General features: G+C 32.3%; 1 protein-coding gene across 7 annotated transcripts in view; it reads left to right on the top strand.

Annotated features, from left to right (window-relative positions):
- Nucleotides 1-16,233, top strand: part of scrib (scribble planar cell polarity protein) — a 412,544-nt gene that overhangs the window by 252,443 nt on the left and 143,868 nt on the right. For all 7 annotated transcript variants that reach the window (XR_016303147.1, XM_089639515.1, XM_089639514.1 and 4 more), the window contains one exon: nucleotides 4,521-4,602. Coding sequence is in view for 6 of the 7 variants with exons in the window: in XM_089639515.1 (XP_089495641.1) it covers nucleotides 4,521-4,602 (82 nt within the window). In the remaining variant the exon portion in view is untranslated. The remainder of the gene's footprint in view (nucleotides 1-4,520; nucleotides 4,603-16,233) is intronic.

The raw sequence follows: 16,233 nt of genomic DNA, 5'->3' as shown, positions 1-16,233 counted from the left end.
TTAATATGTCTGACAAAGTACCAGACTGACAACCGCTGCACTGCCAGGTCAAAAAATAGAAACTCTAATACACTAATTTTTGTTTTCACATCCTGAAAAATTTCATAATGTTTATGTGTGGTTGTGGTTATTTTGATCAATTTAAATCAATTTAAAAAAAAACTTCAGTTCAGAAAGAAATAAAAATCTATGAATTCTAGCACAGTCTATACTTCAGGCTTTAAACGGCGGAATTTAGACATCCATTGATAAAATAGGAAAACATTATATCAGCTTTCTACCAATGATAACAGTTATACGAGGGAATGTTTGAAAAAAATTCAAATAAATGTTTTGCAAAAGGTAAAGACAAAATGGGCATATTATGACGTGCTATCACTCAAGACGTTCACTCCAGTTGTTATAAAGCATTAATATAAATTACATGAAGCAGAAGTAACTTATAAAGCATCTAAAGGTACCATGTTAGTCCTCGTCATCCACAAATCAGTTTGAAGAAATGTGTAATAATGTGCACAGCCCATATTCCTTCTGTCTCGTTGATGGTTCATTCCGAGCGTACCAAAGAGAAAGTCAGTAGGATAGAGCCACGGGTAGTAGCCATACTTTTGCAGGTAGAGAAATATCAAAAATTTAATTAACTAGATCTAGAGAGACATCCCTAGACATCGCAACGCTGGGGCCGGCACACCTGTTTTTTTTTTGCTCTTCTACCACTATGACCACTATGCTAGCTTCTTGACCACTATGCTAGCAAAATATTCTCGTTCTTGACTTACATAGTTAATTTTCAGCACCAACAGATCCAACAATCTGCACAATCTGAACAATGTGCACCAACAGATCTGTCTCCCTTTCTGTGATTTGTCAATAAGTGATTCTGACGATATACAGGCAACTCGCATTGTAATATCACTACTCAGTCCTCGAAAATTAAATGTGCTTATGAATTACTAGTCCTTTCTACAATGGCGCGCAAATTACTGGCTGCGTAAAGAACTTTACTACAAATCCCAAATCGTGTTAACAAAAGTTCAGTCTTGTTTCCAATCTTGATGTATAAAAATTCAGCTTGCATGCTCGCAAAACTCAAAAGTAGTCGACTGATATCGCTGAAAATTTCAAAGTTAGTTCTTATTAGTGCCAGGAGTATTTAAAGAGTGGTTTGAATGGTAGAAGAAATTGGGGACGCCCGAGGAATACTTAACGCAATATCCGCACCGGAATGAGATACGGAGTCGAATTAAATTCATTGTAAAGTAGTTTTTTAACAGTAACATTGTGGTATACAGTAGTGAATGGTGGAATAAGTCGGAGACGCCCGATAAAGACATTAGCAATAGTGAAGCATTGCGGGGTCCACTAGTTTTGAATATTTTGTAATGTTATTTAGTTAGACTCTTTTATAAAGTTTTATAATTTATCCACCTCACTCATTCACTTTTAGCATTGCTACGCCAGGTATTTTGTTTAAAAATGAATATTCAGATCCTGTGCAGAAAATGTCCCACAATGGACCACGCTGCAAGCCTTTGCCTTACTTTGGCGAACTTTACTTTTCTGCGCGTGGTCTGGTTATTTCAATGTGCGCTCTTCAGTGGTCAATGTACAACTGATGTCATAGTTTATTCAAAGCATTCTCAAACCCTCCCGGTGCCAAAAATATGGTTGTCATATGGTTTGACCCAGTTCGTCGAAACGTTAGCTAGATTTCATGTTAGGGTAAGTTTGTCAATTTGGATGTCTATGAACTTTTCTAGGAACTATGAGGTTTTCCAGGTTTAAAAATTGTCCATTTTCATCACAAAGTGGTTTCATATGAATATCCCATGATGTAGGATTATGTCTTGTGGGCTTCTAATCTAAAACAGTACTCATGTCTCATCAATTTATTTTATTTGTTATTTGTGTAGGTATTTCGTTTTCAGTTTCAATTGTTTACTTTTGTCTTACATTTTGTGCTCAGGTTTCACTCTATTTTTATTAGTTTTTTTTATTTTTTTTTTACTATTTGGGTATCTACTCTACTAATTGAGCTAATTCTATGTTTATTGTGTCTGTGAATATATTTATATTGTTGCAAGATATTAAAAAAACAAAAAAAGTTTATTTTTAATTGTTGTACGCTCTTTAGATATGTAGCTCCTAATAATGGTAAAGCAGTTACACAAATAGTAAAAGGTTCTGACTTCAACTTCCGGTTGGGCCAGATTTTGTAACTCGAGATATCAAGGAATTAATAGTATATTTATTGTTTAAATGAAATTAATGTTAATAATTATTGTTTTCATTAATATTTTCAACAATACTTATTTTGTAAATTTAGTTAATAATTATTTATTATTGCCGTACAATCAACTTATAGTGCCTGTGTCAATATTTAGGGTTATCAGGATGTAACTCACAGACTTTAACCAGCAATTCTTGAGCCTCTTTGGAGTAAAAAATATTGATAACATATTGCTGTCGCCACTGGTTGCAACCTAAGGCATCACGCGGAGTGCCTTCTGTCACATTTGTCTCTTTCCAACAGCATTGAGACAGCATGTGATAGAAAAAAATGTTTTTAATTTTCTAATAAAATAAGCTCAGAATTGGTTGGTTAAAGTATGTTGTGTATGTCTCGATACAAGGTCAATATTATATCGAATTTCACCACTTCGAGTTCAATTTTAAATTCAATTGTTATTCTTTATAACTTCTGTTTTCTTACATTAATTACCTACACAAATACCCAGTTTTAAGTTCAAATCTTTTATTTTGTATAAATAATGCTCATTTTGCTGCTCTAGAAATCTTTTTGTTTTTTTGTTAAAATGTCAAGATTTTCAACATTTAAATATGAGTACTTCTAAACAATTTAAACCAATGATTATTTTAGTTGTCTCACAGTACATGGATAATAGTAGAACTTCAATAGAACTTTCACAGAACTTGAATTTTAACTTTGAAATTTGATGTAATTTTCAAATTCTGTAAATCAACCCGTCCTAATAGTAGAACTTGAATAGAACTTTCACAGAACTCGAATGTTAACTTTGAAATGTGATGAATTGTTCAAAATCTGTGAAACATCCCTGCTAAGTCATTATCAAGTGTATTATTCGAAGCCCTTTTGTAAAAATCAATCTGTTTCATCTCTAAATAGTATATAAAACAAAGTCGCTATCCGCGTCTGTCTATTTGTGTGCTTAGTTCTCCTAAACTACAAAACGGATTTTGATAGGGTTTGCACTGTCATTTAGAGAATTTCTTCCGGAAGGTTTTTATAGATAATACATACATATTATATTTATACAAAGTAGAGAAAAATCGATGTTTTGTAATCAAGTCGTAAAAAATATTTTCGGGCGTTTACATTTCTAATGCTGGCTAAACCTTATGAGATACACCAAAATAATGTACTACGGAATTGTATATCTTGAACAGGCCTACAGAAAAGTCCACAATGGTATATGTCCATCTCCTATGGATAACCCCCAGCAAAGCCGGGTTAGCTAGTTAATAATAACCTTCTCTTAATCTTCTCTTCTCTGTAATCTAACAAATTAACTAAAATAACAGCATGAATTTGCTTGCAGCCTATCATTATTCATTTTCTTCGCATTCATTTGTGCATTTGTTTGCATGTTGTGCATATATTTTTTTTGTATTTTAAATAATTTATCATTGTGTGTTTTTCTCGTCAAAAACTTTTTGTGATATTTCATTCATTTTAAAATAGTTTCTTTTTTATTGTCTCATTCATTCAAGTGTTCATTTTTTAATGTTTCAACATTGATATCTAAGGACGGGTTGTTTCACAGACTTTGAACAATTCACAAAAATTAAGTTAAGTGAAACTTACGTTAAAATTATTAATTCATAGTAGAACTTGAATAGAACTTTCACAGAACTTGAATTTTAACTTTGAAATTTGATGTAATATTCAAATTCTGTAAATCAACCCGTCCTAATAGTAGAACTTGAATAGAACTTTCACAGAACTTGAATGTTAACTTTGAAGTTTGATGAATTGTTCAAAATCTGTGAAACAACCCTGCTTAGTCATTATCAAGTGTATTATTCGAAGCCCTTTTGTAAACCCATTTTTTAATCAATTATATCGCAAAACCCAGACTGAACATTGTCAAAAAATGAATTAAGTCAATAATAATAATATATGTTTGGGCTCCAAGCAAAACAATTCCTTCACCCGGAAATTTAAAGTCAAAACCAAATACACTAAAATTATTTGTTTTTGTGTGACTTATCATTTTAAGATTATAATATGGGACCTGTGATATTTTAAAATATCATTTAGAAACAACTCAGAAAACAGATTTTTAAAAAAATAATCTCGCTGATATTTTTTTAGAATTACTCTTTATCAGATAATTCCGCAGTGATGTATTGAATTCATAATGTACAATGATTTTGTTATGTCTAAAATAATGTGTAAATTTATACCGAATCAACGAATTTCCACAAATAAATGTTCAACAAATTTCACCTCTAATAACTTTTGTATCTTTGTGTAGGCTCTGAAGAAGAAGGATGAAGACCCTGTCAGCACAGGGAACTATTCTACACCACCGGGAAGTATAAGCGACAATAACGAGGGTGAGTCCTTTTTCCTTATTGCATCACAGTGTAGTTTCTGTTTGAAGTTTTTATACAAAATTTGTACATACATTAATTTTTATGTTTTATCCAATGACTTCTAGGTTCTGTAAAATTAATATTTTTTCTACATTTATAAGCCAGAAATTATCATTGACTGCAATATTTGAGACAACTTGGAAAGTGACGAGTCTTCCTCAACTACATGAAATACCAGCATTTATCTACAATACATGTCATTGTTCCTTTGAATACATATTCATAGATGGCAGTGCTCTTCAAGAAAATATTAAAAATAACCCGTATAATATTTTTAAAGCTATCATCAAATAGATGACTTTTAATGGTGACTTTTTTCTAATATCAACAAATATATTATTTGATAAAAAATTTCAAGAAAATATGTTCATTAATTCATTGGTCAACTTGAAAGACAGTCTCTGATCGGTTTCATGGAATATATTTTGTTACCCTTAATTATATATAAGTGTGTACAATATTCGCATAAAACAATTCATAGTAGAATTATGCGGCATTAACAATAAAATACTATACTCCATTGCACATAATCAATTTCTTATTAGCATAGTGCAGGAATGGACAACATTTTGAAGAGCTATATTTTTCTTTTTCTTTCAAGTGATGTAAAAGAATTCGTTTTTTTTTGTTAAATAAAACAGAAAGACAAACATTTTGGTTTACGAATAACCTGACAATATTTGAATTTCTCCTACTACCATCATTATGCAAGTAAAAAAATTTCATTGAATAGTTAGGAAATATTTCTTGTTTACACACTTCATGCAGGCGAAAATAAGGGTCCGATTGAGAAAATGGATTTTGTTTTAACAGCTATATATAATCTTTGAAAACAATACATATATTTTTGTTAATTTTTTTACGTAGTTCTCACTCTCACCAAACCCCAACTATAAAATTATTGTCTGAAATTAAAGCCTACTTTTGTAATACAACTCGATAAACTGAAATTAAAGTTAGTAATGGGCCATTTTGTGATGTTTTATGTGTAAAAAATTTACATATTTTATTACATTACAAAAATATTTATTTTCATTTTTGCACAAATCATAAAATAAACAAAACTTTCCGCATCTCCAGTGCGATAAGTGTAAGGATGTATTACCCGTTCTACGTGTTTAGTATAGTTTCCTTTTCATGAAATATTTTTCTTCACAAAAGACAAGTTCACATTTTAAAAATACATATGCTTAAAGTTGGAACCCTTACAAAGAGAGTGTTATAAAATATTTGTATTAAATTATTGGATAGCAATGCTGTTCCCGCCGGATGTGTGTTAATATCTTAGGTGTCTCGTCAAGTAATTTGAAGTATGTAAAAGTGCAATAAGTAACAAATATTGTTGTTATTAAAAAGTTTTTTTTTTTGCACAAAAAAATTGTGTATTGAGTAATTAGCTATTTCCCAATACGACAGTAACCCTGTAACCATTATATTATCCAATCAAGCCGACTTCATCGATGGTCTACTAATCTGTTCTATATACTTGATGTGAGTTTCACCTGCACCGGGCCGCACTATCAGCGAGTAATTTGGTGATAAGGCCGCCGTTATCAGCGGCTGTGGCACGCATATGTTTGCACAGTCCATGATATGTATTTGTTGATAGCATTCTCCACTGAATTATTAGCACACCTCTGGATTAGATATGAATTGCTAGTCTCAGTGTTGTGTGGGCCTCCTTTGTTTTGGTTTGGGTGTTTGAGTTGTATGTGAATTTGGCGTGGTTCAGTTTCAATTAAGTAAAGTGTTTTCCGAAGTGATAATTATTTTTGCATACTGATTTTAAGTTGTATGTTGGAAGTCAGGAAATAATAATAATAATATTTGGCTAATTTATATAGCGCCGTTTTAGTGAAAAATCACCTCAAGGGCGCTGTGAAAGCCACATTTATTTCTTGGGTTGGTTGTGATACCAAATTACTAGTAGAAATTCACTTGTGAATATTATGTACTGCTTGTGCTAAACTTTTTAATTATTTTTTTAAAATTATTTTCATTTCTTGCTAGAGCAATCCCGATGAGTTACAAAACTTATTGTAGAACGAGAGGAACAATACATGGGTGTGAAATTAATAGGTACAATTTGAAATTGGTATTTTGATATCAAAATAATAAGTTTCACATATGAAACAGTACATAAATAGAAAAAGGGAGTTTAAGTATAACAAACGAGAAGAAACAAAAAAGGAAACAGATAGGGATGTGCACATAACCACAAAGCCAAGGAATTTACGAGAAGGTATTACTTACTAATACATTAGTAAAAATAGATTATGCTCAATTACAAATATAGGGGAAAGGAAAGGAGAGAGAAAGAAACAAGACAACATAAAACACAACAAGAATTACATAATTTTATGTTTTTAAAAATATTCTTTTAAAGCCTTACTTTGAATTTTTATACATATCTGGAGGAGAGTTATAGAGTGTGTAGGCAATATAGTTAAGAGATTTTATCCCATATTTCGTAGTGTGTGTTAGAGGAATGCGGATTTTATTGTTATTCCGAGTATTGTGGTTGTGGATGCCTTGATTAGGATTAGGATTTAGTTATCTCTTGTGTTTTATTATTTCTGTATTTTATATATAAATAATTGAGGAATTGTGTGGAATTATACGTTGTTATAATATCTAAATAATAATTATACTGAAATCTCATGACGCCGATGGTGTTTTTTTAATTTTATTTTATTTTATATTATTGAAACAAACAGTACATAATTTACAGAGATGAAACAATATACAGGAATAAGATACTTCATATTGTGTACCTATGATGTGTTTCCTTGTAATCAGTGGCGGCTCGTGACTTTTGGGTGTACTAGAGTGCTAATATTATAAAAAATGGCATTTCTGATGTTGTTATAGCTGAAAACGATTTTTATTTTTTTTTTCGAAAATCGATTTTTTCTATGAAGATTTTCAGGAAATTTCAGTATAGCCGTGCGCCGCACGGAATTCCTGAAAATCTTCATACAAAAAATTAATTTTTCGAAAAAAAATAAAAAATCATTTTCAGCTACAACAACATCAATTAAGCCATTTTTTGTAATATTAACACTCTAGTAACCCAAAAGTCACGAGCCGCCACTGCTTGTAATGTCTGCTAAATGGTCTGTTTATTCCTTAATTACCAGGTGACTTGTGTAGTTTATAGGTGTGTGTGTGACATGTGTAATGTGTGTGTGAGTGTTTGTGTGTGTGTGTGTCTGTATGTATGCGCATTGAATTCTTTAAATTATTGACATGATGCCACGTTTGAATTTGGGCAGTGAATCCGAAAAAATGTCAATGTTAGAGTTAATACAAATATTATTTAGAGTATGAAGAGCTCGGTTAATTGTCAAATTAGATGCTGCATTTGTTTTATAATTTAGCGTGTGGAATAGCACTGTATGTCGTGTACGTCTCAAAGGTATGTTAAAGTTAATAAGGGACAAAAGTTCAGAACAGTCAATCTCATTGTTTAAAATTCTGTGTATAAATATTGAGTCAGCTACTGCTCGTCTTCGCTGCAAAGTTTCAAATGTATACTCAAAATTATTGTTGAATCTGTGGGTAATATATTTTATAAATTTGTTTTGGATTCGTTCTATACTATCTATGTAAAGTTTATATTGCGGATTCCAAATAGGCGATGCATATTCCAGTGTACTTCTGACTAATGCGAAATATAACATTACAATTGTACGCGGATTACTGAATATTTTACTTACACGTAGCACGAAACCAAGCATTTTATATGACCTATTAACGATTGAGTCAATGTGCTTATTAAATATAAGTTTGCTATCAAGGTAAACGCCGAGGTCTTTACATTCCGTTTTAGAGATGACAGGTTCATTGTTGAGTGAATATGAGTACTTAATTACGAGTTTATTTCTGGTGAATGTCATAGTGTGACATTTAGAAACGTTTATATCTAGACAGTTAACTTTACAATACTTGCAAAGCCTATCTAGGTCACTCTGTAAGGCTTCGCAGTCAGAAAGAGAACGAATAACTTTGAATATTTTCATGTCATCGGCATAAAGTACATATTTGGAATTTTGAAAACATGATCCAATGTCATTTATATAAATGTTGAACATTAGCGGACCTAGGTGGGACCCTTGGGGGACACCAGATTTTACCTCGATAGATTTTGAGAAGACGCCGTTGATTAAGATTACTTGATTACGGTTACTAATGTAAGATTCGATCCATCTAAATAGGTCACCGTGTATACCAAATAAGACAAGCTTTTTCAAAAGAATTGAGTGTATTACGCGATCGAAAGCCTTAGAAAAGTCTGTATACATAGTATCAACCTGCTCTTTGTCATCCATCTTGCTATGCAAGAAGTTAATGAAAAGGGTCAGGTTGGATGTCGTAGACCGACCTCTCATGAATCCGTGCTGATTCGGTGTAATTATTGTGGAAATAGCCGAGTATAATTGATCAAAGACAATTTTTTCTAGAACTTTGCTTAAAATAGGAAGTTGGGAAATTGGACGGTAGTTTTTAACGTCATGCTTATCACCGGTTTTATAGATTGGTGTGATAACTGCTGATTTCCACTTGAGGGGAAACGTTCCTTCTGTCAATGATTTTTTATAGATGGCGCAAACCGGAAGACAGATATATTTAGACAGACATTCAAGCCCAAATATTTTATAAAAAGTACAGAAATATATGTAATAATATCATTAAAACCACAAAAGAAAACTACTACAAAGAAAAACTGTCCAGAGTCGGTAATAATAACAAACAAATTTGGAATATCGTCAAAGAAATATCTAACACTGATCACCCAGTACAACCAATCAATAAATTAAACATCAACGGCCAAGACACCTCCCTAAATGACCATCCAGACACTGTGACCAATCACATAAATGAATACTTTTGCAATATCGGTAAAAATCTAGCATCAAAGATTTTAAATAAGACATCAACCGATGAAAATGCCCTTGCCGACATTATCAATCAATGTGCCAGTGAAACAGATAATATACTCACCTTAAACCCGACCAACTACGATGAAATTTCTCAAACCATTAGACAGTTAAAGCCCTCTCATTCGTGCAATCATGACAAAATTTCCTCAACTATACTAAAAACAGTTGAACCCTTTATAATCCATCCATTAGTACATATCATAAACCTCAGTCTCACTAAAGGTGAATTCCCAAACAAACTCAAACTTGCCCTAGTTCAACCAATTTTTAAGTCCGGAAATCCTACTGACATAACAAACTACAGACCAATTTCTATATTATCATCACTATCAAAAATTATTGAAAAAATAGTAAAAAAAAGACTTATCGACCATCTTACAAAATATAACATACTCTCGTCAAACCAGTATGGCTTTAGAGAAGGACTCAATACAGATTCAGCTATTTTAGAACTAACATCACATATAACACAAGCCTTAGACAAAGGTGATAAATGTCTGGCAATATTTCTGGATTTAGCTAAGGCATTTGATACAGTATCTCATCCAATCCTTCTAGCCAAGCTCAAAAAAATCGGAATAAAGAATAAGGCATTTGATTGGTTCAAATCGTACCTCACAGACAGAAAGCAATGTGTTAAGCTACCATCGCATAAACCATCCCATTCAACTAGCATTAACTTTGGTGTGCCACAGGGCAGTGTACTCGGTCCCACACTTTTTCTCATTTATATCAATGACTTATGTAAACTATCTATTATTGATGGCAATATAATCACTTTCGCCGATGACACTGCCCTAGTACTAAAAAGTAAGACATGGGAAGAAACATTTCACAGAGCGGATCTAACATTGCAAATTATTAAACAGTGGTTGGATGATAATCTACTCACCTTAAACATAACTAAAACGAAATATATAACGTTTAGTCTTAATATTCCGAGTCAGCCTTCAATCAATCATACACTAAAAATACATTCTTGTAGAGATAACTCTAGTTGTCTGTGCAATCCACTAGAACGAGTAGATTCCATTAAATATTTGGGTGTAATAATTGACAATAAACTACGATGGGAAGATCACGTAATAAATGTTACAAACCGTATACGGAAACTGGCATATATCTTCAGGTCATTACGAAATATTCTAAATAAAAATACACTAAAAACGGTATACTTTTCTTTATGCCAATCAATTATATCTTACGGTATAATAGTCTGGGGAGGATGCTCTAACACTATATTAGATCCATTAATTAAAGCTCAAAAATTGATAATGCGGACTATTTACAAAGTACACTATATTCACCCCACGAAGGACTTATTTAACGACTTCAAAGTACTCAACATAAAATCCTTATACGTCAAAAACATATCCTCCTACTATAAATTCAAACATACGAAAAAAAATATTTTTGAATCGACCCATAATACAAGATATTCCAACAAATCGAATTATACTATTCCCCCAATAAAAACCTCAATGGCACAAAGACAATTTAACTTTCTTGCTCCAAAAATATTCAATAATTTAACGTTAGAAATAAAATCAATAGCCAAATACGACAGTTTCAGGAAAGCGCTCGGGGATTTTTTGATGTGTGATTGTTATAGTGTTAGTAGCCTATTCCAAGTACTCAGATAGAGGTGTATATATTGTTTATATGCGTGAGGATGCGTCATATGGGTGTATGTATACATGTGCTGTTATATGTATATAGGTATGTCTGCTGCTATATACACATGTGTGCTTGCATGCACACATATTAAAAATTATATATATAATTATGTACATTTTTACAATCTAATGCTAATTTACTTCTTTCTCCTTTCTAATTTCTATCTTCTACTTTTTATTACAATTTTTCCAAAATTTTAGCTTCATCTATAGTTACTAATTTCATATGTTTATACTAGATTTCATATTTCATACAAATTAATTACACTCAATTGGTCACCATGAAACAGGCAGCCGCCTAGTATGGTGATTCATTATATCTACTTTATGTAAATTTCATAATAATGTAACATGTATTAAATAAATAAATAAATAATTTACTACAGTTGCGTATAAAAACTCCGGGTAGCCTATCAATTCCTGGTCCTTTTTTAATATCTATGTTTGAAAGGTATTTCAAGGTGATTTCTTCATTTATTTTAATTGACGATATTAATGTGTTGTTCAGAGGATCTTCCTTATTATTAACACTGAGTGTTGGAAATTTATTTCTAAATACCGTTGAGAAGTAATCAGCGAATAAGTCTGTGACTTCTTTGCTATCGTGTGCCGTTGTCGAATGATAGGTCATATGTTCTGGTATAGTGGGAGATTTTCTTTGCGTCTTAACATAATTCCATATTTTTTTAACATTATTTTGTATATCTGATTCCAATCGAGCAATGTAGGCGTTATGAGTATGACTAGAAATTTTCTTTTGTCTTTTGCGAAGTATTGAGAAAGATAGGTAATCTAGAGGATTCTTGTACCGTTTCCAGGCACAAAAAAACTTTAATTTTTCTTTAGTTATGTTAATTAAAGCCGCCGAATACCATGTTGGGAATTTGGTTGATTTGATTACTTTATTTGGAACCAGATCATCTATCAGGGCATCAATAATACCATAAAAATGATGCACTGCAGCATCTACGTCCTGTGCATTAACGACAGAGGACCAATCACTGTTTCTGAGAGCATCATTAACTACCTCGTAGTTAACTTTATTGAACATTTTGACTATCTGGGGTTTTAGGGTGGTAGCAGGGAGAGGAATATTTAGTTCAACTATAATAGATTTATGATGTGCATCTTCGATTACTAATGGCGAGTCAGCCGCGGAGACAATGACTGCAGTGTTACAAAGCACGAGATCTAAAATTCGTCCGTGAGTATTATAAATTTCGTTATACTGTGTTAAATTGGAAAACGAAAGGCAGCTAAGGAGGGTAGAGGTACAGAGGTCAATACTTCGTGGCTGATACGTAGAGTTCCAGCTCACATTTGGCATATTATAATCGCCTATTACTAGAAAAATGTCATTTGGAAATTCAGTAGTTAAGTCAGATATAGTAGTTGTATGACTATTGATAATAGAGAAACGCTGTGCATTAGACAACTTAGGACTAACTCCTGGTAAGTAAGAGCAACAAATATGAATATTTGAAATGCAATGTTTTGAATGTCTTAGTAATAGTGAGATCCAAATATCCTCGGCTTCTGATGTCCATGACTTTTGAGATCGAACTTTAAAGTCTTTTTTTATACCTATAACAATGCCACCCCCTTTAGTTTTACCCGTTCGATTAGTATCTCTATCATTTCTATATACGTTATACCGGCAATCAAACAGCTCATCATCGGATATGCTGTCAACTAACCACGTCTCGCTAATTAATATTATGTCGAATTCGTATGTGTTGACATCTTTAGTTAAAAAATAAACTATGAAAATGGATCAGCAAAATTATTCTGCAAAAATTTTATTAGATCAATCCTTATCTTTAAAGTTATTATTTGTTTATGATCGATGGAATTGCTTAAAATCAATTTTTTTTGTTTTTTAATAGTTTTGCTTACTTGTATGTAAACACATTAGCTAAGATCACGTCAATCAATTACCTATGAAGTTAAATAATTTTGAAGTCTAAATTTATTGAATAAACAACGTTTAATCAAATCAAATAATGAAGTCATAATTATTTTATCTAATGGAAAATTCTGGCACTCAATGGTTATCATTTGATCCTTTTATATTTTAATCAGAGTTGATAAATAATATTTTAAGGTGCCCCAGCCATATCGCAAGATCTACCCTTTAAAGCTAGATTTTTATTTATTATACGCGGTGTCTGGAAACTCATAGTACAAGTAGGAAACTGGTTAATCTATATCACATTTTGAATCGATTTTGTGGTATCACTTTTTTGATTTGAGCTTTCGTTTTCGAGTAAATCAAGTCCGAAGTAGGAATTTTTTAGGAAAAATTTGAAAAAAATCTTTCGGTATTTATTTATTCATATATTTTAGGAAAAGTGGACAGCAAATTTGTAATTATACAAAATACAATCCATTTAATAATATTAAAATGGATCGAAGCTTCGACCCAGCTACAAAATAATTTTTAACCCTTCAGTTACTGATGGAAATTTAAAAAAAAAGAGTAAAAAAAAATCGAAATGCTCAGATCGAAAAAGAGAATTTTTTTTTTAGGGTTCAGGGTTGTAAGTTTTAGTTTAGTAGGTTCTCTAATGTGTTTAAAAATGAATCGATGCTTACACCCGGCTTCAAAAGGATTTTTGACCCTTTAGTTGCTGATGGAAAAAAAAGAAAAAGAGTTTGAAAAAAATCGAAATGATCAGATCGAAAAAAAGGTTTTTAGGGTTCAGGGCTGTAGGTTTTAGTTTAGTTGATAGGGTTCTCTACAAGGACAACATGCATAAGTATTTAGATGTAACGAAATCAAGAATGCATTTGTTTTTTCACGTTTTTTATATACTTATAATGATGATTGCGCATAGGTACTTTTATTCTTATGAATTCCTTTAGAAGGCGTGGAAAATTATCAATCGGAATCGTGCGTTAGATTAGATTATAATAATAATCAGATACAACCTAACAGTACATAATTTAGTACAACTAACACTTAGTAATCCATCTGGATCAACAGGATAAAAGCTTATGAAATATTATATTTCGCACGCATGTTTCTTTACTAAAAACCTATTTATCTCATCAAATATTGATACTATCTACTTGGGAGTAGTCTCATTAGATTTAGCACGGATGAAAAACTGGTAAACGTTTTCTCACTCGACCTAGTTTGTAAACATGTATTTTTCAAAATTTCTCACCTCCTCCACTTATGGGCGAACTCTGCAGATCTCCATTTATACCTCTAAGATGAATATATGACAAAAGTTTCATACTATCTCTCCACTGTGCTAAGCAGAGAAAACAAAAAAAAACTTTCTGTGAAAACAATTTTCCTGTTGTACGTAAATGTCACACTTGACTTAGGTGATCGTTATTTCTGTCTAAATGTATTTTTTTTAAATTCGTCGTAGTAGTAGGTCGTCTCTATCCCATAATTTCAGTATTACAGTCATGATTGTTGATTGCGGTCCAGTAAGTAGCATCAGTAGCGTGTGTGTTGCTGATCCAGGGAATGATTCACTGATAAGGGAACCAGTACCACTTACGCTTGACAAGTGTTTGACTCATCGACTCGTGTCCGTGTGAGTATGAGAGTTCACCTCAAGGTCCTCAAGTGTGGGCAGCTCTGTAAACACACGTCCCTTGTTCCACATGCCTTCAAAACCTTACCTACTTTTTAAAATAAATGATAAAAAATACAGTAATATCGCACACGGTGTTTTTTTTAAACTATAAATCAGTGTTGTTTGACCTGTTCATTTCGATTTTTTTTACTATTTTCCTTTTTTTCGGCAACCAAAGCGTTATAAGAATTTTTTAGAGCCGGGTCTACGCTTCGATGCATTTTAAAAGGCATTAACCCTCAAGCGACCGATTTACAAAAAAAAAACTTCGGTCTCGATTTAGTTGAAAACGAAAGCTTAGATTCAAAAAAGTTCTACTGCAAAATCGACTCCGTTATGTAAATTCACTAGTTCCTCGCTTGTACTGCGAGTTTCCGGACACCGTGTATATAATAATGTGACATAAATATATTATGAATATAATATATTTGTGTCAAAATATGTTTGTCCCTCAGCAAAATCTCGAATGGCGGCCTGTGGCATTATGAAATTTAGACTGTCTGGAACTTCTAATTCAACGCACATGTTTTCAACTCTATGCGGCCCTTTCGATCACGAGCTAAAAGTTTTGAAAAATCCGATTTTCTCCCGAAAAATAAAAATAAAATATTTCGTAATTCTCAATCCAAATTACGGGGAAAGTCGAGTAGCAAAGCCAGTAGTCAAAAGGAGATGGATTTGGAATTGCTTAATTATGCCTACATTATAATCAGTCTTTTTAAAACGTCATCATATTGTCTGTATTTCAAAACAAACGTATGATGAATGCATAACACTGTTTGAGACAACGCCCAGTATTGCCCACCTTTTAGCTCCCGACCAGTTGTCTCCATTACTTCGTTGATAAATACGTCACAATAGCACTGTTGAATGCGATTCGTGAATGCTGCACCTATCCAATAACAGGCTGATTTATGTCATTCATGTCTTATATTGGGTAATTTAAAATAATGTAAAGAACTTTGGATTTTCCGATCGCGCATTCTTTACTATAAAACAACCGCAAATTGTCACTGACTTGAATTGGATCTCAATATTTAAATGTTCAAGTTCGAACATGTCTTATTTTTCCTTGTCGATGCACTACGTAGTAATGCAAAATCATGTGTTTTTGGTTTGTAAATTTGGTCACCTAGAAATGTTTCAAATGCCTTCACTAAATACTGCGAGTAGGATACATCTTGACCTTTGAAATGATCGAGTGTTTTTTAGATAAGTGTTTTTATAAACCCAGAAAAAAAATGTATAAGGCCTATGAAAACTGCTTTAAAGTTCGAAATCTCCTACTTACGAACCCATTTTCGGTTATAATTTAATTGTATAATGTGGCAAATTAAGTTTTTTATAAAATGATCGGAAAAAAAACTTATGCCATCC

Source organism: Hesperophylax consimilis, chromosome 14, assembly GCF_061612785.1.
Source record: "Hesperophylax consimilis isolate HC1 chromosome 14, BYU_Hcon_1.0, whole genome shotgun sequence".
Taxonomy (NCBI): Eukaryota; Metazoa; Arthropoda; class Insecta; order Trichoptera; family Limnephilidae; genus Hesperophylax; species Hesperophylax consimilis.
The sequence above is the reverse complement of the archived record's forward strand: the minus strand, read 5'-3'. Positions and strand labels throughout refer to the sequence as shown.